This window comes from Tamandua tetradactyla, chromosome 1 (genome assembly GCF_023851605.1).
Source record: "Tamandua tetradactyla isolate mTamTet1 chromosome 1, mTamTet1.pri, whole genome shotgun sequence".
In the NCBI taxonomy this organism is placed as follows: Eukaryota; Metazoa; Chordata; class Mammalia; order Pilosa; family Myrmecophagidae; genus Tamandua; species Tamandua tetradactyla.
The window spans coordinates 34,082,584-34,106,666 of record NC_135327.1 but is presented as its reverse complement, the minus strand read 5'-3'; the positions used below and the strand labels follow the sequence as shown (position 1 = coordinate 34,106,666).

The 24,083-nt window shown below is 43.2% G+C and overlaps 1 protein-coding gene across 7 annotated transcripts in view; it reads right to left on the bottom strand.

The window, feature by feature from the left end:
* NFATC2 (nuclear factor of activated T cells 2) overlaps positions 1 to 24,083 on the bottom strand; it is a 163,631-nt gene that overhangs the window by 73,355 nt on the left and 66,193 nt on the right. For all 7 annotated transcript variants that reach the window (XM_077113995.1, XM_077114002.1, XM_077113974.1 and 4 more), the window contains exons 4-5: positions 9,248 to 9,450; positions 7,805 to 7,977 (exon numbers count right to left, since the gene is read on the bottom strand). In XM_077113995.1, the coding sequence (XP_076970110.1) occupies positions 7,805 to 7,977; positions 9,248 to 9,450 (376 nt within the window). The remainder of the gene's footprint in view (positions 1 to 7,804; positions 7,978 to 9,247; positions 9,451 to 24,083) is intronic.

The following is a 24,083-nucleotide window of genomic DNA, read 5'->3' as shown; positions in this document are numbered from 1 at the left end:
GCTGAGGAAACTGAGTCTCCAAGAGGGTAAGGAATACATCATAGTCGGCAGACAGGTGGAATCTGGACCTAGGACAGTAGGGTTCCCACTACCTACACGGCTCCCTTTCAGCAAAACAGAGAAAGACCCAGAGGAACTGAGAAGGACCCAGAAAAGTGGGGATGCTGCCAATCAACCTAGACAAGGAAGGAGCTCTGTCAGGCCACCCCTCATCATGGCACTCCAGCTGCTGGCAGCCCTTTCTGTCTTCACATCAATCCCCTGTGCTTGGCTGCAATCCTCACCAGCTAGGCCTGCCCTGGCCCACACCATGGGGCTGATGCAGGTCTCAACTGGAGTGGCTGAGGCAGGGCCGGCAGACAGGCCGTTCCCTGGATCCCCTCTGGCAATTGTGAGGGTGGGATGCAGGGACCCAGTTTCCCCTTTGCGAGGGAAACTCCATGAGAGACCTGTCGATATCCACTCCATGGAAATGAGATGTAGTGGCCACAAACGCATGGGTTCTGCAGGGCTGCCTTCCTGCTCAAAGAACCACCATTGAAGGCCAAGCACCCTGGTTGCTGAGGAGCCCAGGCACCCAACTGGCCCATCTGGGTCTCTTATTGCAGCTGCTCACCTGAAACAATTAGTGTTTGCTGAACTGCCACCCCTGCCCAGCATGGCACAGGCTCTTTGCAGCAAGAGAGTGGCAGCCAGAGCTGCAGGGGTGACTGCCAGCAAGACAGGATGAGACATGCTCAACTGGGTCTGCCAAGAGGGACACCTGGGTCACGCTGTTGCGATCATAAGAGCTAATCCTGAACTAGAAGTTACTGTGTGATACATACACATACACACACAAACACACACACATTCATTTAATCCCCACAACAACTCGACGAGTTAGGTTCTATTATAATCTCCACTTTACAGATGAGGAAACTGAGGCATAGAATGTTATGCAACTGCCTCAGGAGTAAGCAACTAGTAAGTGACAGAGGCAGGGCTTGGACCCGGGCTCTGGCTCCAGAGCCCACGCTCCAAACCCATTCTAAATTGCTTCTTCCCATCACGTAGGTATGTCAAGTTTCTGAAACATGGCTTCCTGGTCTTTGTTTAAGGCTTCTTGGAGATTAGGTGCTGAAAAAAACCTCGTACACCTGTCTTCCATCCCAGTGCCCAAATTTTGTCCCAAGATGTATTGCTGTAGGATCTTGGGAGGGGCAATCCAGGGTCATGAGTGGGGGAATCTCATGGCCCTTACGGGATCTTTGGCTTTACAATGAGATGATGCCACTCTTCAGGTCTCTGAACAAACTTAATTCATCCTGTGTAATGCAGCTCAATCTTGCTGCCCTGAGATTCTGCAGGATGTTGATGGCACAGCTGGTTTAGTCCCTTACTAGTTGGGTGACCAGAGGCAATTTATTTAACTTCTCTGTGCTTCAATTTTCCCATCTGTAAATGGGAATAGACCTGCCCAAGCTCATGGTGATCTTACACAGTTTCAGCAACAATTTATAAAGTGCTTGGCACATAGCAGGTGATTGATAATTTCTAGTCTCCCTTTTTCTCTTTCGTGTCTTTTCCCTCTCATCAACTTTCTTCTTTCATTCTGTTTTTGAGCATTTATTAGCACAAATTGTGTTCCAGGGACTGTGCTAAGCAATTTTTGAAATACATTAGAAGCTGAGCCTTCCCATTTCACTTAGAATAAAAGTTAAAGTCTCCAGCAATAGCTCAGACATCACCTCCTACCTCTCTCACCTATTCACACCAGCCTCACAGTCTGCCTTTCTGTTCCCCTAAAACCCCAAACTCACTCTGGCCTCAGGGCCTTTGTACATGGTCCACCTAGACCTGCTCCTGCCATCACTCCGGTCTTGGTTAAAATGTCATCCGTTCAGAGAGGCCTTCCTGATCTGTAGGACTGTCGCTCCCACCCACAAGTCACTAACACATGGCCCTTGTCATTTTCATCACAAAATTCTGTTCTCTTTGAAATTATGCCTTTGCTTGCTTGTGTACTGTCTGTCTTCCCACTAGAACATGACCTCTGTGAGGGCAGGGTCCTCACTTCGTTCACAGCTCTATCCCAGTGCCTAGCCCAGTATTTACTGCCCACCCCTCCCCCCCACACACACACATAGATTTGTTATTGAGCAAATGAACGTTAAGAAGCACACAGGATTAAGTGGCTCATTTTTCTGCTTCTGGCAGGAGCAGGTGACCAAGATGGGCTTTGTTTCACTAAACAAAGCACATTCCGTTTGCCGTTCTGGTCCTGCTGCTCCTAAGGGTTTCCACCCACAGTGCTGCTGTCTCCTCACCCACCTCCCAAGCCCAACCTTGGAGGGTGAAGTGGGAAACAAAGGGAAGGTGGTAAGGGAGAGAATGGAGCCTTAGGTTTTCGAAGCTTTTGCTTTTCAAAAAAGGCAGGCAGAACAACTGAAAATCCATTTGGAAAATGATGAACCTCACACCATGCATAAAAGTAGCCTGAGGTTCATCATATCCCTAATATAAAACCAGAACAAAAAGGCTTCTATAAGAAAATACAGAAGAAAGGAAAACTATTTGACACCTTGAATAGGTAAAATGTTCTTGGGAGCATACAAAATGCACTAATCCCACAAGAAAAATTTTAAAATTAGACTTCATCAAAATAAAAAATCAATACTCCTGAAGAGACATTATTAAGAAACTAAATATGCAAGCCACAGACTGAGAAAAAAATATTCACAGTATGTATAGTTGACGAAGGACTCACATCCAGAATATATAAAGAACTACTGCATATCAACAATAAAAATATTAATAACCCAATAAAAAGTTAGCAAAAGATGTGAACAGATAATTACCAGAGGTGCTGTAAGACCTACAGATAGTCAACAAGTGTGCAAACAGGTGCCCAGCATCAACAGCTGTTAGAGAAATGCAAATTAAAATCACCATGAGATATCATTCTAAACCCACTAGAAATGCTAGAACTAAAAAGGCTGAAAACACCAAATATTAGTGCTGTTTTGGAGTAACTGGAACTCTCACAATCTTGCAGCGAGTATAAAATGATGCAGCCACTGGGGAGAATTGTCTGAAAGTTTCCTATAAATGGAAACATACACTTATCCTATGACCCAGCAATTCTACTTTAGGTTTCAGTCGAAGGAAAATGAAAACATTTGTCCACAAAAAGACAAAAACATTCATAACAGCCTTATCCATAATATCACAACACTGGAAACAACCAGTTCACCAATGGCAAATGAACAAAGGGTGATAAATTCACAGAATGGAATACTACTCAGCAGTAAGCAGGAATGAACTACCAAACTGCACAACCACAGGGATGAAACTATCATCATGCAGAGCAAAAACGGCCAGAATTATACAGATGTATACTGTATAATTCTATGAATGTATACTGTATACAGTATACATTCTAATGAATTCTAATGAATGTATACTGTATAATTCTATTATATGAAGTTCTTGAACAGGGAAAACTAATCTATGATGATATAAATCAGAACAGTGGTTGCCTCTGTGTGTGAGTTGGAGAGAGGGTACTGATCGGACAGGGCACAAGGAAAATTTTAAGAGGAAAGAAATGCTTTCCTTGATATGTTAGTCTGAGTGGTGTTTACATGGGTATGCGTACAATTGTCAAAAATCATTGATCTGAACTCTTATAATCTTTGCAATTTATTTAACCTAATTATACCTTAACAAAAAAAATATGCATAAGCCACAAAGAGAGAAAAAGAGCACGTGAGAAAATTTATTTCTAGTCTGTACCTCCTCCCCGCAAGATAAGCAAAGTGAACTGACATTCTGTCCTCGAGTGGGCAGGGCTTGGGGTAAAATTACTTGAGGTGTTTTCTGAAATGTGCTGGAGACAGAGGCCCCTTTGCAGGGTAAGGAGAAAGCCCACAGACCCTGGGTGGGGCACAGGGAGTAATGGCTAGAGGGGTCCAGTAGGTCACATTGGACAAGGCATCTCTCCCTGAGGACATCTGTCACGTTCACCGCTGCCTCTGTTTCACTGGGAGGTGGTGTGGATATGCTTGTTTTAACTCTTTCACTTTCAACAAACCTTCTAGAGACTCTTGCTAATATGCCTGGTCTCTGCCCTCACAGGAGATCAACAAGTAAATTGAGTTGTTCAAGCACAAAAGAGGGGGTCCCCCTCCCCCGTGGGGTCAAGAAAAGCTTCCTCAGGGAGGGTACAGCTAAGCAAGGCCTTGGGGAAGAAGGAGTTACCAAGTGAGGGAAGGATAGGATGGGGGAGGGTGCCAAGTAGGTGATTCTCAAACTTTGCTGCATATCAGAATCACTAGGGGACCCTGGAGTGTCTCCAGGCCCAGGCTGCACCCCAGACCAGACAAACATGGAGGTGGGGCCTGGGCTTCAATACTTTTTATAACTCCCCAGGTGATGTCAAATGTGCCTCCACGTTTAGGAACCAGGGCTCTGGGTGGTGGTGACAAAGGTGGACAAAGGCCTGGAAGTGGGAGAGAGAGCCCAGGATATCTGGGAAACGGGGAACAGACACAAGAGGTAAATCAAGAAATGCAGCTTAAAAAGTAAGCAGGGCTCACTCAGCAATTCAAGGAACTTGAGGTGATGCTGGGAGAACTGCTCCTTTTCAATGGGATAAGATGAGGAAAGGCTGCTCATGGCTCTGACTGTTTATAGGTTTCCTGCTGGAGAAGATGAGGGTGTTCCCCTCGACCTTCCCCGTGTTCTCAGGGAAGTGGGAGGCACAATTATCTGCCTAGAGTGGGAAGGCTCTGGGGGCAGTGTTCTGAGGTTGGAAGACTGGAGAGGTTCAAAATAGCCATTGATGACAATGAGGAAGGCAGTCATGGAGGAAACATAAAATATCCTTTTGGCAACATTGAAAGCCTAGTGGAACTAGAAGGCTAGAAACACGTGGGGTACCAGTCTGTGCCAAGGGGAGATTTGACCTCGGACAAGCTGGCATGTGAACTAATACTGCTTAATTTGCACTTCTACCAAATTAGTCCACTTTCCCAAGGGTAGGAAATAGCTTTTTCTGTTAGAATCTGAGAACTGAGCCCTGAGACAGTACTTAAAAGTCTTCTCCAAAGTAAATAAGTTAGCCTTGCAAATACATACCAGCCCAGCAGGTGTTTTTTGCACTAACTCACCCTTCCCAAAGGATATACGGTAAGTCAACTGGTCAATAAATATTTATTGTACCTGTACTATAAACATATAGTCAATAAATGCGTAGCCAGTAAATGTTTATTGAACTATCAGACACTGATCTACGAAAACAGAACAAAGAAGGAAATAAAAATGACAGCGAATTCTGAATGAGAGGGAGAGTGACCAATTGGTAGTCCCACGTGGTGGTGTTAAAAAAAAAAAAAAAAAGGATGATTTTGAGAAACCAAAAGAAAAAGGTATTTCACAGAACTAGAAAGTTGGAGATTCTGGCTCTGCTACCTACCAAGTAAAAAACGCATGACTCACTCTACCAAGAACGTCTCAGTTTCTTATATGTCAAACAAGATAGTTGAATCAGTCAAATATTTTTTAAAAAGAAGAAAAAAAAAACCTATGTTTAAGGTTCAAACAAATATAAAAAGTCCAGAAGATCTGGCTGGAGTGTATGTAGTTCAATGATCATCCTGAAAGTTTCAGATATATACAAGATAAGTTGACCTGAGGAACCCAAAGAAGGAGAGGAACTTGGGCTCCTGTATCTGTTCCCTCCTTTGGCCTCCTGTTCCCCACAATGCTGCAAACCACAGCCCGATCCTGGAGAATGAGTCATCCGCCAGAAAGAGGAGACTTTATCTGCTCAAAATCTCCAGAGCACTAAGGAAGATCCCCAGTTTCCCTCCAAAAATATCTTGAGATGCTCAAACCAAGACAGGGGTAGAGAAGCCAACATGACCAGCACTCAGGGATAGGGGTGGAGTCTGCCAGGTAGATAGAAGAGGAGAATTCTAATGTCTCTACAATGTTGTATTTTCAATGCTTGTTTTCCCTTGTTACACTATGGGTCTCTCTCTCTTAACATTAGCCTATACAACTTCACCATTAGATGCACCCTGGTAAGCATCCTGATTTGCAAGAAGTCAGAGTGCTCTTCATCCGTTTTTCAAAGACCAACTCTCCCAAAGGAGAGTCCCCATCTCTCCTTGCTGGCTTCTAATTTGGAGAGCCAGTCTTCCTCAAGTCTTTCTGTATAAAATATCCAGGCCTTCCCTCTTGCTTTAGTGTCTGATTAAGACTATCTCTATCAATCAATCAAGCCACAGGCAAATTTTGTCTGATCCACAGAGTATTTTCAAATCCTTTAAATTTGTTGCCACTTTTTAGAATCAAGAGATTTTTGACATATCTTTTTAAGAATCAGAAGACAGGACCACACTGTGCCTACATTCCCACAGGCAACTACAGGCCAGAGTTAAGTAACAGCGGCCCTGATCAGATAGGGAGAGTGCCTTCTTGGTCCCTAGTCTCCACCACTCCGTATTGCTTGCCACCCAGCATACTTCGCTCATTTCCACGACCTGCCTGGCCTCTGTAGGCAATTGAGTTTGTGACCCTTAGTTATGGCAAAACTTCCAGTAAAAAGAAACATAACTTAATATGGAACCATGACTACAACAGCATAAAACAAATTAATCTTAGGGGGGGAAAGTCTTAATAATATAAACCACTTTTGTTTCTGGAGCAAGGTATATTTTTTTCTTCCTCACACTTTTTTCTTTTTACTAATGTCTAAACTTTTAAAAACTGTGCAGATAAGCATTTTGCATCTAATTGTAAAAACCAACAAACTCTTCTGAAAAGTACCTAACAATGTGCTCAAAGCTATTTCTTTTTTTTTGAAAGTAGAAATGAGCCAGATTTCTCCCCATTGCCTTCCAAATGGCAGACCAGTGGCAAAGTCTGGCCACTCCATACTGGAGTTCAACAAACTTCTGTACCTTTACAACCATTTGTCTGTATGCTTTTTCCACCTCCCACCAGACTGTCAGCTCCTTGAGGACAGAGACAATGTCGTGCTCATCTGTAGATCCCCAACACCTGCACATGGCAGGCTCTGAGTAGACGCCACCCAGGGTGGCAGTAGAGCAAGGCTCCTGTGTGCAAAAACTCAAATTCCATTTCTAGCCCTCTCAGTTTTTGGTGGTGTGGACAGGTTTCCCCTCCCAGCTCTCCCTCCTCTTCTGTAAAATGGGTACAATGACATCAGCCACTGACAATGACTACTGTGAGGATTCAGCGAGATTGCATGCTGAGTGCTTATCATGGCGATGGGCAGAGTCAAAGCTCAATAAATGAGGACTACCATGATGTCATTGTTATTATTATTGAAAAAAAAAGAGTAGGAAAAGGAAAAATGGAGGCTGTGTGCAACAAGTTCACTCCAACTGCACCCACCTTTTTTTTTTTTTTTTTTTTTTAAACATGGGCAGGCACCAGGAATCGAACCTGGGTTCTCTGGCGTGGCAGGCAAGCATTTTTGCCTGCTGAGCCACCGTGGCCCAAGCGTACCCACCCTTTTTAAGACCAGAATAACATTTATACAGTCAAATCTAGTAAACAAAGCCTCATTAACAATACTATTTCTTAATTTTCTATGAGGCCACAAACCTTCCACAAGGAAATAGGAGCAGAAAGAAGACCTAGCTCTAATAAGCTCTGTCTCTGTCCCCTTTAGCCATTTTGGGCCAATTATTCATCCTGGTGGCTCCTTCATATTTCTGGTGGCCCCTGGAGTAGATGGCCCCAGGTCAGAAGGTCATGTCACACACTTTCCAAAGAAAGCCTAACTTACAGCATTCGATGGGGTTGGAGGCGGTCTGCAAGGAGATGATCCTTCCGCTGGACTCTGGAATGTGTACCCGGAAAACCAGCCGCACCCGTGTGTTCTTCCTTCCGATGTCCGTCTCGCCTTTCCGCAGCTCGATGTCAGCATTTCGAAGCTTCAGGATCCCAGCACAGTCGATGCTGCAAGAGGGTAAGAACCCCACTTACACCTGCTGACCGTCTCCGTGAGCAGGAAAGATCAACCACCTTTGTCCTTTAGCTAAATAATTCTACTGCCAGTTATGGGAGGACTTTCTAAGACACTAATAAGCATTTTAGCCAGGAATTTATACCATATTGGGGCAAAAAAAAAAAATCACAAAGTAATTAGAGAAATTCCCCAGTGGAAATTATTTCTCTAGGGAGATTTTTCGTGCCAACATTCCTTCCCTCAAAAGTATCTGAAAAACTCAAATACACAACTAGCAAAAATTGAATATGGACTATTCAATAGATAAAAGAAGTATGAATTTGATCACTTTCTTATGGTTTATAACAGAACATTCTCATTCTTTGGAAATGCACTCTGAAGGATTAAAAAGAGAAAGGCATGATGTGTCCAAAAACTCAACTGTTTAAGAAAAACCAGAAAGTGAGAAAGGGAGCAATAAAGCAACTGTGAAACGTTCACAATTGGAAAATCTGAGGGAACAAAACGCAGGAGTTCTTGGTATGATTCTTGCAACTTTTCTACAAGTTTGAAAAGTTTTCTTTTCTTTTCTTTTTTACTGTCCATATAAGTTATATTAGGAAATGCACTAGTCAAAATATAAATTTTGTACCAAATAAACATTTTTTGCTTTAGTCTCACACATAAGTTAAAGTTTTAAAATATGAATTGCCATCTATTTTCAACACCCTGAAAAATTAACATTCCTTATTCTTACTCATGCAAAAACATTTTTTAATTTGTACATTTAGTCACTATCATTGTACACTCTAGGCATTCCTAGATTATACCACCTCAGCCTTTATCGTCTATCTTTCCTTCTGGTTTCATTTGTGCCCCTAGTCCTCCTCCCTCTATCATTCTAACAAAAAGTTTTTAAACCCCAATATGTGTATGCAATGTTTCCCAAATTCCAGCCATATGCCTATTAGCTTTGAAGGTCTACACATAGTATTATTTAATATTTTTAAGCCAAATCAATTTTTAAATTTAAATAAATTTTGCCTCATCCCAATCAATATCATCCAAAGAAACAAAAGCTCTCTTCCCCCCAATACACACAAAGAAATATTTATGTATAACACTTTTAAAGGGGGAATCACTGTGGGCCTCAGATTGGAAACCACCATCAGTGCTGCTTTCATAACGCCACAGATCCCCTTTCCCAAACCCCTCCACTTGGCCCTAGCTTTTATCCCCACAAAGACGCACTCGTCTCAGCCCCCAGCCCCCAGCCCTTACGTCGCCCTCATGTTGTTTTTTGGCTCCAGAGGAATCTCCAGGACTTTGGTGTTGCCCACAATCTTCTCGTAGCTGGTGGTGGTGACGGTTTTCCCCGTGATCCGGTGAACCTGGTAGAAGGCGTGGGGCTTGAGGATCCGCTCGTCAGCCGTCCCGATGAAGATCTGAAGTCCCAGAGGCTTGTTTTCCATATAACCGTGGAGCTGGGGGGAGAGAAACAATCAGGTTGTTACAGCACCCGACACGCAGGGTCCAGCAAACCAAAAAGGCTAGAGAGGTTCGTAGGCAGTAGACAGAGCACCAGTTGCTACATCTGGAAACACTGCACACACATGGGGTTTGTAAGAGTAGAGAACCAGCAGCAACCTTTATGTGCATCCACAGGGCACTGTGTGGACGAATTACAGGGATCCCTGCTAAAACAGAATATTAAATGTTCACAAGAAACAGATCAGAACTACACTGATGGAGAAACAGCCAGATACAATGCTTAATCGGAAGCAGGAGGTGGGGAGAACGTAACAGTAGAAAAAAATCTGAAAAGTCAGATGCCAAGCTCTTGATAATGGTCGCCCGGGAAGAATAGAGGAAAGAACTTTGACTTTTTATATAACCAGATTCCAAAGAACAATTTTAATTTTCTAATTTTACGAAAGAAAGAGTATGACCAAAGCACCATAATCTAAGTCAAAAGAAAATTAAAGACTGAAGGAAAACGTGCATCATATGACAGGCAAAGGCTTAGCACACAGAATATATAAAGAATGTCTACAAGTGCATAAGTAAAAGACAAATTCCCTGACCATCCTATTTAAAATTGAATCCCATGCCTAATGGCAGTCCCTATCCCCTTTTCCTTCTTTTTATCACTATTTAACATACTTTAAATGTTCCTGATTCCTTTCTAGGTCTTTCTCCCACAAGTAAATTGTTATCTCCTTGAGGCCAAGAATGTTTGTCTATTTAATTGCATAAATCCCTAAAAACCTAGAATAGTGTTTGCACATAGCAGGTAGTCTAGTATGTATAGCTGTTGAATGAATTAAAGAAATTGTCCAACAGAAGAAATGGGCAAGAGATCGGAACAGGCAATTCACAGAAAAACAAATGGCCATTAGCACAGAAAAGATATTCAATATGACTTGTAATCAGAAACTGCAAATTAAACCACCGTAAGATACAATCTTCACCCATTAGATTGGTATATATATTTGATAATAGCAAGTATTTTGGAGGCTGTGGGGAAACTGTCACTTTCATATAGCTGATGGGAACGTAAACTGGTACATCTTAAGGAGTATTAGAACAGCAGATATTAAAATTAAAAATACATATCCTCTATAACCCAATAATGCCACTTCTCAGTATGTACTCTAGAGAAAAATTATATGCAAGAGGCATGTACAAAAATATTTAATGAAACGAACGTAATAATGAACAATTAGTTACATTAACAGACCTATGGCTAATATGACATGTCCAGGCTATAAAATACTATGCAGCAGTTAAAAAAAAGTAACTCAATTACTTTTGATTTTCTTTCTTTCTCAAAGAAAATCAATTTGTAGAAAAAAATACATACAGCTTGATAAAACTTATTTCAAAAGTCTGCAATGTTCTACATCCATCATATGTAAATGCAATGGACAAGGTGTGGAAGGTCACATGCCAAACTGACCATGCCAGGCTCACCCCTGGGGACAGAAGAGGAGATCAAGGAGGAACAGAGTCAAAGGGGACTTCTACTTTATCCACAATGCTATAAATATTTTATAGGAAGAATGAATTTCAGGATAACGTGAAATTTAACACTGGTTAAAAAAAATAATAGCAAAAGTAAAAAGTGCACACTGAGACTTTACAGTTGGGTCCCTGACTTCTACACTCCAGTTGAGAGGCAACTCATTTAACCCATCTGTGCTTCTGTTCCTTTCTCTGCAAATTGAGGTAGGCTGTGACAAGTGACTAGTAACTAAGGTCCCACCCTTCTCCAGAGATATACAAAATTTCAGGAGGCTCTCCAGTCGAATGCCCAAAAAGCAAAGAAAGACTCCAAGTTATAGGATTTAGAATTATGGTGTAGAATTGTGCCATCCAACATGGTAGCAATATGTAATTTTGCAATTTAAATGAATGAAAATGAAATAAAATTCGGAATTTTCTCTTGGCCACATTAGCCAAATTGCAAGGGCTTAAGAGCCCTTGACTAGTGATGACTGTAATGGACTGTCCAAATGTAGAACATTTCTTTCATTGCAGAAAGTTTTATTGGACAACACCAGTCTGGAGAGAGAAATAAGTTCCCGTGTCCCCTTCTAAAAACTACACAGGGAGACAGCTGGGAGTGAAGCAGAGCAAAATGACAACCTTTTTCATAACCAGCCACGGGACACCGACCACGTTCACATAAGTGCCCCGAAACACTCAAGAGGTCTAGGGAACAATGGAAATGCAAGTCAGAAGCCTCTTATCTTTCTACTCCATGCAAATTGAAGAACAGGCCACTGTTCTCCAGTGAGGGAAGTCAAAAGGAAGAAGGGCAGTATTGAGAAGAGATTTGGTTTTGTTTTTGCTTTGCATTGGGACCCACAACAAATATAGTTCCTCATCACCTCTCCTAGACTTATCAGGAAGAGGTGAATGAAATATCAAGAAGAAAAGTAGTTAGGATAGATAAAGTCCTGATGGTCTAAGGCATCTTGAATATACCCATGGTAAACGGCCAGGGAACACCTAGAGATAAAGCACCTTCTTTGTCACATTAGGAGAACTCTACCTGAATCCAAATCTCTCTCGTCCACTTCTGGCACCCTAGTCCAAGCCACAAGCACCTCTCACTGGGGTGACTACCACTGCCTCTAACTGGCCTCCCCCTGGTCTTCATAGAGCAGCCCAATGATCTTTTTTTTTCCCTTTTTAATGCAAGTTGTATCTGGACAGTCCCCTGCTTAAAACCTTTAGGTGGCTTCTTGTGGACTTGAATAAAATCCAAACTCAGTGTCATGGTCTCTGAGGCCTCACACAACCCAGTCTCTGCCTCCTTCATCCCATTAGACTCCTACCCACACCAGTTATCCTTCTGGTACTTGAACACTCCAAGCTCTTCCCAGCCTCAGGGCCTTTACACAGCCATTTTCTCTGCCTGGAATATCCTTCTATGGGTGTAATTCAGTCTCAGCTCTTCAGCTCTTTCTCTAACCACATTATCTATATATACCCAGCGGTGGGCTGAAGTCAGCTTTTATGGCCTTGAGAGAGCCAACTGTTAAAACTCGGGAGAATGTTAAGAACCAAGTGACATCATGGTGGATTAAGATCAGCCATTGTTAAGCGTATTTATACCACAAAAATCAGCAATTTTTTCTCCAAGAGTCAGTTGTTGAACATTTCCTAGCACACTATCTGCTATTTTCATATTTACTTAGTTGTTTATTTTCTCGATATCAATCCCTCCAATCTAGACATGAGGTCCACAGTAGCAGGTACTTGGTTTGCTTTGTTTAGTATGTTCAATAAACATTTGTTGAACGAATGAATCATCACCATCAGCAACAACACAGCAGTTAACAGTGTGTGTTGTCTCTTGTGCCAAGCAACACATTCAGCTTTTAACACATATCACAACTCTATGTAGGACAGGCCTATTAGTATCCACATTTTACAGATGAGGAAACTGAGGCTTGCGAAGGTCAGGCAACTTGCCCCAGCCAATACTGTTAGCATAGGGCAGAGCCAGAGTGTGAATTCAGGCCATCAGGTTCAAGTCTTCCCCTTAAACTGCCAGGTCTCCACATCCTAGGCGCTCACCGGATTTGTCACTTGCTCTCTGATCTGACGACAGGTTAGAAAGTACACATCAGATCCTCAGAGGCAATACAAGCAAATGCTAAATTATAAGATTAAGAGTCTTCTTCCTACTGAACAAGAGGAGAGAGAGAGAAAGAAAAACAGACAACGGCAAACAAAACAAAAAATGTTCCTTCAGAGAGAAACCCACTCCTCTAAAAAAAAATTTTTTTTAATAAAAAATCTCAAAACAGCTCCTCTGAGTTTAAGAGCAGCCCCCTGGCTGAGTGGACTAGCTGACAGGTGAGCTAATGGAACACACCTCACCTGGCAGAGGGGCTCCATCCCCAGTAACACCACAGAGGGGTGTGCATGGCAGACAGAACAAAGCATTTCACTTTGGGTCAGAGCTACCTGAGGTTCAATCCTAGCCCTGCTTCTTAGTAGCTGTGTGACCTTGGGGAAGTTTCTCCCCCCGCCCCCGCTGAGTTTCCATTTTCTCATTTAAAAGAGGGACATGCCTCCCTCTCCCCAGGGTTCTTCTGAAGGCTAAATAAGGCACCCACACCACACACCGCAAGGTAGGTACCCATCAAGCCAGGATTTTCCCCGGCCATAAGAGGATGACGCAAATCAAAAACCAGAGCGAGATTTCAGAAATGAATAGAAGGGTGGAGGATGCATGTGAAAGACTAACAAAATTAAAACAGCCCCAAAACATCCCCATGTGTGCTAAAATCCTAATTCCTGTCCTCTCTGTGGGCTTCATAGCCAGTGAAACGGAACAATGGAAGGAGAAGCCAGAGAAAGAAACTTCTCCATCTTGCAAGAAAAGCAAGCTTCCCCTCCACTCTTTCCTTTCCCAGAAGGAAGGAGAATTTGCCCAGATCCCTAGTTGCTCAGCATGTTCCTCTAAAGGCATCTTGCCAATTCTGGAGATTTGATAACAAAAGCACATAGCCACTTACTTGCATCTCTGAAAATTGAGTAATTTAGGACTTGCAAATGGAATCTGACGTCTTGGGATGACGGGGCCTGCCCCCAAGGTCTTATGCTCTCTGTAGTCTCTGCTTCAGGGAGGCCTTGGTCTGGAGGCTTTGGTGTGGCCTTTCCAGGCTTCTCCAAGGGAAAGGGCAAGCAGGACTACCTCCCAGGCACGACAGGGACCTGCTGGAACATAGGTGCTCTAGGTCTGCAGACTCCAAAGCAAAGGAGGCTCTACTTCCTGCAGCCAAGGTGAGAGTGGAAGTTTTCTGCTTCTTGCAATTTCCCAGGCAGTCAAAAAGATCCCAGAAACAGGATTTCTCCAGCACACATCATGAAGGGCTGAGGGGTGGTGAGCAGCTGCAGGGCACATGGGGGGTGCAGGCCCATATGGCAGTTGGACGTTTCGTCTACACACAAACCTTCCTTTCCAAGGGAACCCAATCAGCAAACCGTAGGCTTGGGACATGGTTTTGCTAATGATCTACCATTGCCCCTGCCCAGCTCAGCCATATGAAAATCAGAACTGAGTAGCTCCCCATCATTAAATAAATGACATTGTCTAACCTCAGCACAAGGAAAACTCACATCCTCTCTCTAGATTCCAATTGTTTACCTGTATCACTAACTTATTCTCCACAACAACACTTAGAGGAAAACACTGTCATCCTCTTCTTCAATGAGAAGCTGAGGCCCAGAGAGGATAAGTGACTTGTTTAAGATTGTACAGCTTAAAAGTGATCAGGTTCAGCACTATTCCCAATAGCCAAAAAGTGGCAACAATCTAAATGCCCACCAAAGGATGATGGATAAATAAAATGTGGTCTATCCACTCAATGGAACATTATTCAGCCATAAAAAAGGATGAAGTACTAATGCATGCTACAACATAGACAAACCTCAAAAATATCATGCTAAGTGGAAAAAGCCAGATGCAGAAGGTCACATGTCATATGATTCTATTTATATAGAATATCTAGAATAGGTAAATCCTTCCAGACAGAATGCAGATTGGTAGGTGCCAGGGGCAGGAAGGAATGGGAAGTGGCTGCTTAATAAGTACAGACTTTTAATTTGGGGTAGTTAAAACGCTTCGGAAATAGATAGAAGTGGTGGTTGCAGAACATTGTAAATGTGCTGACTGCCACTGAATTGTAATGGTTAACTTTAAAATTTTTATATTATGTGAATTTCACCTCAATTAAAAACAAAACAAACAAAATATGGTGCCAACCTCAGCTAGCTATGTTGCTTCCTCTCTATCACAGCTGATTCCCAACCCAGAAGAAGGCAAAATTATCCATGAGCCTGGACTTGCATTTTAAGGCCTGCAGGTTCCTCCCACCAGCTCAACAAAAGGGAACCCAGAGGCGAACATAGTCTCCATGTCTCAGAGACCTAATTTCATAGAGAAAGCTAATAAGACCCACCTCTGCCCCAAATTCAAGCTTTACCCACTCATAACAGCAATTTAACTTTCCTAATGGAAACTTAAAAGTGCACTGGTATTTGTTGATTCTTGGTTTTGCTTTTTCTTGTTATAAAATTAGTAAGGGCTCCATACCAATGTACATTGCAGTATTACTCACAATAGCCAAAGGCAGAAGTCACCCAGGCGTCCATCAACAGATGAGTGGATAGACAAAATGTGGTCTATACACACAATGAAATATTATTCAGCTATAAGAAGGAATGAAGTTCTGATACCATGCTGCTACCTGGGATGAACCCAGAAGACATCATAGTGAGTGAAATAAGCCAGACACAAGAAGACAAATATGGTATGATCTCATTTATGTGAAATAATTAGAATATGTAAATTCATAGTCAGAATACAGGTTACCAGGCAATGGGGTGTGGGTAGGAAATGGGGGAATTAATGCTTAATTGGTACAGTGTCTGTGGTGATGGAAAAATTTTAATAATGGTGGTGGTGGTGACAGTATAACATTGCGAGTGTAATTAATGCCACTGAACTGTATATTTGAATGTGGTTAAAATGGGAAATTTTGAGCTGTTACATATGTTACTACAACAAAAAGTTTCTTTAAAAATATGTTTCTTTTCTCCAGGAAAAAAAAAAGTAAGAAGGGTACATTCATTGTAGAAAAAAAATAGACATTATAGAAAAATGCAAATTATAAAGAAAATACCACCTTAAATAAGTAAGCATTTGAATGTTTATCTTTCTGGCCTTTTTTCTGGGCACTATATGTCCCAACCTTTTTAGGGATTGTGTTTTACCCATTGGTTTCCACTTAACAATACAGTGTGACTATTCCCCCTTGTAAACAAGTCTTTTATGAAAGAATCTCAATGACTGCATAGCATTTTCCAAGGCTGGGACTGGCCCCAGGTGAGTGGGGTGCCTGGGGCTCAGGGCTCTACAATTGCAAGGTGGGTGGCTGAGAGCAAGCACCTCCTTAGACTTTGCCCCTTAGGGTGCCTCACCCACCTCCAGTCCTGGCATTTCCCCCCTCTGTAGGTGCCACAGTTTTAATTAACACCTTTGGCTGGGCATTTAGGTCATTTCCAACTTTCCCTAATTATAAGCGCTGCCGGCAGAACCTGCGTAAATGACACTTCCTTTAAAATAATATTTCTATCAACTCTGCTCAGATCCTTTTAAATACTCTCAGATGGTTGACTCGGCCACCAAATTCAAAATGTGGGATTGATTTTCAAAATGGCAATTGGCCAAGGAAACTGTTTTGAATTGTATTAAAATCAAACTTTAACAATGTTAAGTAGCATTTTTGTTGAATTTGGAATATTAGGAAATTGGTGTTGTCCCTGGAGGGTTCTCTTTGAAAGAAGGAAGAAGCCCAGGGAGATATTTTACCACATTTCCCAGTTGCCACATAGCAGGTAGAGAGATGTTTACAAATACACAGAGATCCTAAATCCTGTATCTCCTTTTGAATGCAAAGGTAGAACATACCTGCCTGCTCACCACCACCACCACCCCCTTCCGACCCCTTACAAATGTCCACATCTACACAGAAACCAGGAAGCTCAAGCCATGATTTTTCTCTCATCTGAGTCATCCCAAGGAGCATTATATAGCTATCTAATGAGCATCTATTAATAACTTCAATAAAAATCCTAGTTCTTGGCACCTCCCTCTGCTTAACCCCATATTGGATCCATCTCTAAGTCCAGTCAATTCTATTTCTAAATCTGCCACTCTCTTCATTCAACGCTCCCAACTCAAGCCAAGCTGCTACTACTACTTCCAAAAGAATTCCTTGCATCCCCTCTGTCCCCACCCACCCGTTTCCATTCTGTGATCGGAGTGATCTTTCTAAAACTTCAATCGGCAATAAGTCACTTCCAGTTTTCAGCCCTTAGCTGGCCCCACACTGTTCTTGGGGTACAGATCCAGACCTTCCAAGGCTCTAAGTGATCTGGCCCCCTCCCACTTCAATCCCCCAACCACTGCATCTTAACCAGGTTCTCCCTTGGTCTGGTCTTTGGTCATTCAGAGCAATCACCCTCCCTTCACCCCACCACCCCTCCTTTTCCCTATTCAATTATGAGTCATACTTCAGAGCATGGTTCAAATATCATTTTCCAAGACTTCCCAGAGGAGGTGGGGAAGTAACAGTAACAGCCTTCTTTGTTGCACTTATCATAAATGCAAGCTATAATTGGATGTATAATTAGTTGTTGCCTGGCTGCCTTCCCAGATGGAACGTGCCGCCCACAAAAGCAGGGACTTGGGGCGTGTCTGTTTGTTCACAACTCTTCCCTACCACCTAGAACAGAGAGGAAACTGAGGTTAAAGACTTGAGGTCCCCCAACAAGGAAGCAGAATAGAGCTTGGAACCTGGGAGGAATACTTCCTCCGTCTGATCTGCTTGGGACTGATACAAAAGATAGAACACAGGTGCCCACCCAGGTAAAACTCAGAACTGGGTCGGATATGTAGATCTACTAGTAGAGGCTGAAAGAATAGGATGGGCCCAAGTCCCTGGTGAAAAAAAATTACTAAGTAAACTTGCTTTCATACAGCAATTCCACTACTAGGGAATGGTTTATTCTATGGATGTCCTGGCAGATGTGATAAAAAAAAAAAATCCAGTAACAAGATTCTTCAAAGAAGCACTCTTTAAAATAGGAATCATGGCCTCTTTCTCTCTAAGCCCAACTCTGCAAGGAAAATCATTACCTTCCCCGCTACGTGGGACATGACATCCAGAGGTACAAGTCTCCCTGGCAACATGGGTCATGACTCCTAGGGACGAGGCTGGCCTTGGCATGAAGGAATTGACAACACCTTTCTGACCAAAAGGGGGAAAGGAAATTTAAAAAAATAAGGTGTCAGTGGCCAAGAGAGTTCAAATAGAATCAAAAGACTATTCTGGAGGCTACTCTTACACAAACTTTAGCTAGATACTGCTAATTACCATGCTTTGCCAAACCCCAACCAAAATCATCCCTGTTGACCCTAAAGAATACCAAGGACTCTATCTGAGATTCTACAAAAGTCATGCACTAAGACTACTTTCCAGAAACCTAAAACCTCCAGATGGGTTTCTAGGCCAGATAAGTCCTGAAACCCAAAGGGGCCAGCGTCTCCAAGACATCAGCTACTTCCATCCCCCATCCAAGATCACTGACACCCGTTTCCAACATGAAAAAGTTAGAAATGCATAGCCCCAATATCGCTAAAGATTGGGAGAAGGATAAAAGGAGAAAGAGGAGTTACCACAGAGAAGATAGGATTTAACAAATGAGTATGGCTGCTGAATAATTATATTGATATTTCTTTTAGCCTCCAGTGTCTTGGAGCAGCTAGAAGGAAAAATCTAAAATTGTGGAGCAGTAACCCATATCAAACTCTGAAATCTCTTCTATAACTACTGGTTACATTGTACTTTATGACATATTGCTTTTTTGTTAAATGTTATATTTCATAATAAAAACTGTTTAAATAAATAAATAGAATAGAAATCAGTTGAAAACGACCTAAATATCCACCAAAAAAAGCACTGGTGAAATCGATTATGATCTATTCACATGATGGAATACAATTCCGCTATTAAAAAATGAGTATGCTCAGAACCAGCATCACAGTTTCTACGAATGGCACCCCTGGAATTGTGCAGTGCACAGCCTAAGAAAACTTTTTATATATTGATATGGAATAATCTTCAAATACATCAGAACAGTGCGCACCAATATATATCTACTTGTGTTTTAAAGTGGGGGTGTGTGTGTATGTGTCTGTCTATCTGTCTGGAAGGTTGTTCAAGAAACTCTGAGGGTGGTTGTCTTTAGGGAGGGAACCAAGTAGCTGGGTCAGAGGTGGGAGAGACCTTTATACTGACTACCCTCTTGTGCCTCTCTGATTTTGAACCATATGCATTAGAAAGAAAATTTAAAACAAAAATTTTTTTAAAGTTTAACTTGTTTTATTTGACTGTTCAAAAAATCCATTGGGGTTTTGATCATCCCCAGGAAGGAACTCTGTTCTCCCTGGAATCAATCCCCTCAACCTCCTAATTTGATTACAATTCAATACAAAAAAACATTTTCTGGACCCACAAAATATAAAGTCAAAGCATTCATTCAGAGAATAAGTCCGGTCCCTCTACTTCTGTTTTTTAAATCTTGACATTTCTTTTAAAGGCCGCAAGAAAGAAAAATTGGAGTACTGAAGGTAAAAATGTATATACAATGAATGCCCTATTTCATCCTAAAAGAAAAGTGATGACCCAGGTTCCAGCCCCTGAAACCTCAAAAGTAAGGTGGAGGCCTTCAGCTAAGGAAGAGGCAGGTGGAGGTGTCACCAGGTTCCTTCCAAGTTCAGAGTTTGGAACCTACAGCAAACCACACACCACATCCAATTGAGTACAAGCCTTGTTGGCTCAACTTTCAAAATTCATCCAGAATCTAGCAGCTTCTCACCAGCTCTAACAGCCCCACCCTGGTCTAAGCCACTATCATCTCATCTATTTCAGCTGATGAGATGATAGTGCTTCTCTCCTGCCTGAACAATTGTAGTAAACTCCTTGCCGGGCTCTTCATCAGCCTAGCCCATTGCAGTACACTCCTTACTGAGCATTCCTAATGCTTGGACCATTATGGTAGCCTCCTTACTGGGCTCTTCTAGTGCTGGACAATTGCAGTAAACTCCTTACTGGGCTCCTCTCCTGCCTGAACCATTGCAGTAGACTCCTTACTGGACTCTTCTAGGGCCTGGGCCATTGTGGTACCCTCCTCACTGCTTTCCTTGCATCCATCTGTGCCCAACCCTCCCGCTTCAGGCACACTGTCTATTTCTCCACAGAGCAGCTATAGTTATCTTTAAAAATGTAAGCCAGATCTTGTCACTCTTCTGCTCAAAGCCCTTCAGTGCCTCCAATCTCATTCAGTGCCAAAAAACAAAGTCCTTACCATGACCCCAAGGATCCTATATGATATGTTCTATGTTCCCCCATCTCCCTACTCTGCCTGCACTGCAGCCACCTGGCCTTGTTCCTCCCACGTGCCAGGCACACACCAGGCAGGCTCCCTCCCCAGGGTATCAGCACTGATTGTTCTCTCTGCTTAAGATTGCAATTCCCCCACATCCACATGGTTCACCTCATCAAAGAGGCCTTCTCTGGCCACCCCTTCCCCTGATGGCACCCCACACCCTTTTCATTCTTCATGCACCGACCTTGCTTCATGTTGCATAATCCATTTATCACCACCTGGCACGGCATTATGTTTATTTGATTTTTTTCCTGCCTCCTGCATGAGAACACTAGTCCCCTGAGAGCAGGTTCTTCATCAGCCTTACTCCCTGCTGTACCCCCAGTGCCTAGAAAAGGGCTGGTGCTATATAGGGAGCTCAACATATAAGCAAACCCAGAAGAGAGGGGGAGCTAAATGGCAGAATTTTGAATAGCTACAATGTCTTTAGACCTTTCCCTTCCACATGACAAAGAGCTGTTATGCTGTTGACACTGGCTTCTCCCTGGGTTGGGCAATTATCTTCCTGGCCCATGGTGGCCTCTGTATCACTGAGTCTTTGTCCTGCTTGGCATGGGCAGGACTCAGCTAGTTAGACAACTGGTACCTTGGCTGACCTGTTCTCAAACAGAGAGGATGGCATCTCCAGGGTATGATGGGAAAGGAACCCCATGTCTGGTTTCTAACTCACACTGGGACCCACTAGCCAGATATGTCTCCAGGCTGGCAGAAGACAGCTATGATCAGTCATTGACAGATGCCACGTTGGTAATGGCACACCGTGAAGCCCCACAGTGAACCATAGAAAGAAAAATTAGACGTTTTGTACAGGCTTGAAAACAAAACAAGTCAGTCTCTCTCAGTATTCTAAATTAAGAATCAAGTCATTCTATATTTCTCACATCACTGGAAATTAAAAGCAGACCTATCTACCACATAGCAGGCACGCTCACTAAAGGGAGGCTAGATGGTCTGAAACATGCTAAATTTGTTTCCAATTACCATGTCCACATTTGAAACCCCAAGGAAGCCATAGAAAGATCAGAGACAGGCAATGAGCCTAATGTGATTCAAGGCCAAATGCTGCATCCCATCCCACCCCCCACCTCACCCAAAGCCCCCCAGAGAGTCTTTAAAGAAAGAAACTGGTAATTTTGCCTCCCCAGGAGCCGGAGACATTAACTTTCTCTTCTCTGCTCTCACCGCCCCTCCCACTCTTAACCTCCAGCTTCTGGTCCACTGGGCAGAAATGTCAACTCAGACGTGGCTCCCCACCGGCATTCCCACTCCGACCAACCATCTCTCTGGGCCAAGGAGTTAGTGAGTCATATAGGGTACGAATCTGGAAGTCTTGGATTCAAACATGCAAGCATTTCTGAGTCGACCTTTGGATGCAGTTGTTGTTGTTGATTTTTAAGAAGCCAAACAAGTACTTTTCATGGCTTCTTTCTTTCACTCCTCTTTGTGCAAAACCAGGGGGACACTGAGACTAAGGGTGTGAGCTCCAGAGTGAGAAGTCCTGGTTAATACTCTGACACTGGCAGTTGCTGTGGTTTGGCAGGGAAGTTCTCTGGGCCTCAGTTTCTTCATCTATAAATGAGCCTAGTGATGGCGCACACCCCATTGGGTTGTTGGGAGGACTAAGTTCTGCATAAAACATGTAGCAAGCATCCAGTAAACATTAGCTTTGACTAAAATACTTGCACTCATGGTTGGATGACTTTTGGCAATTAAATTCCTCTTCTCTAGTCTCAGCTCTTAGAAGAAATAACCTTAAAGGTTGTCTTTGCACTCCAAAATGTAATGACTTAGGTACATTTAGAATAAAAGACAAACTCCTCATCACCACCTACAAAACCCTGTCTCATCTAGCTCTGATTTTACTTCTTCAACTTCATCTGTCTCACTCTTATTCTGGTTCAGTCACATGGGTGTCCTAGCTGTTCTGCAAACAGGCTAGGTTTGCTCCTTCCTTAGGACATTTGCACATGCTGTGTCCTCAGCCTTGAACACTCCTCCCCAGGTCTTCCCACAGCTAGTTCTTCCTGATCCCTCAGGTCTCAGCCAAATTCAGGCCACCCGGCCCCACCATCATTTCTTCTTGTTATTTTCCTTCCTGATAGTGATATCTTATGCCTTTGCTTTTTGCCCATTTCCCCCACTAGAATGTAACCTTGCTCATCACTCAGCTTGATAAATATTTATTGAATAGATGAGCAGGCTGGTTCTCAGGTTCCTATGTGGTTTAACATATTGCTGAATGATTCATCCTGCAGTGACCCAGAGAGCAGAGGCTTATTCACGTCTGGAAGAGAATCCCCAAACTTGGAGTCTGCCTAAATTCACTACCATTTGAGCCAGTCTGCAAGAGTATGTCTCACCGTGAAAGAGACATAGCACACAGGGCCAAGTGCATGAGAAATCAGAAGAGGAGACTAACTTGAGCTGGAAAAACAAAGCTTATAATCTCTTCTCCAGCAGCATTTCAGGGATCAATGTGAGGAGAGACTGAGTCGAAAGTGCAGCTACTGAGCAGCCTGGTGGAGATGGGGAGGACAAAGCAAGGCATGAACCCTGCCCCTGCCACTTGTGTGTCCACCTGAAGGCCAGAAGACAAGAGGAAAGCATCCTTCTAAACACTTCTCTAGGAGCCTCTCACTTGGAGGCACTGGCCTGGTATTGAGGGATAAGGTCCCTAGACTGTAGGGGCCCTAAGCCTCAGGAGAAGGGGGAGTGGGCTGAAGCCTGGGGAGGGGCAACTGAGGAATGAAGGGGTACCAGCAAAAACCCCACACCGCCATCTGACCCTAACTGGAAGTACCCAACACCATGGCATGTGAAAGCTGGAAGGACACTGGTAGAAATTGTCCTGAAGAATATTTGAGAATAGCTCTGAATCCTGTAACACCAGCCCCAAAGACAGCTCCCTCAGAACACTTAGATACAACTTTCCAAGGAGACTGCAGTGCAGTTTCCCCTAAAGGCTCCATCAGAGAAAGAAACAGTGGAGCAGGGCATAAGCTGGCTCTTCCTCTTTCACTGGAGCCAAAAGCTGAAAAAGAAGTTCAAGATGGGGTAGAGTGAAAAGCTAGCTGAGGAATTAAAAAGGTGAGTTATTCCCAATCAAATTCCATCCCCCAGCCTGGTCCCACAAGGCTGTGCAGGTCTCTCTGGATTAAGACCAAGAACTCTGAGTCACTTTTGCCACAAGGGGGAAAAAAAGAAGGCAGACGTGATGTGTACCTTTCCGTATTCTATTTTGGGATTTTAAGATCCAATTTCTTTCATTTCAAAGGGTGGGTTTTTGTTGGAGGGCTCTCTGCATAGCTCTTATACTCTGAACGCGGCGAGACGGCTCTGAGACGGGCCTCTGTCAGTGACCTGGGAGAGGCAGGGCCTGCTGGCAGATAAACAAATCGCATCATTCAGAAACAAGGAGCCCGTTCTTGTGCAAGCCGCGGCGGGGCCTGGCTTCCATAAACATGATGGAAGCGTGTGGGCTGAGCCGGTCTGACTCACTCTTTGTGGAGGCAGCACCCTCGCTCATTCATTCATTCACTCGTTCCTTTATTCACTCATTCAGTTGTGTCTCTTGGGGAAAGGA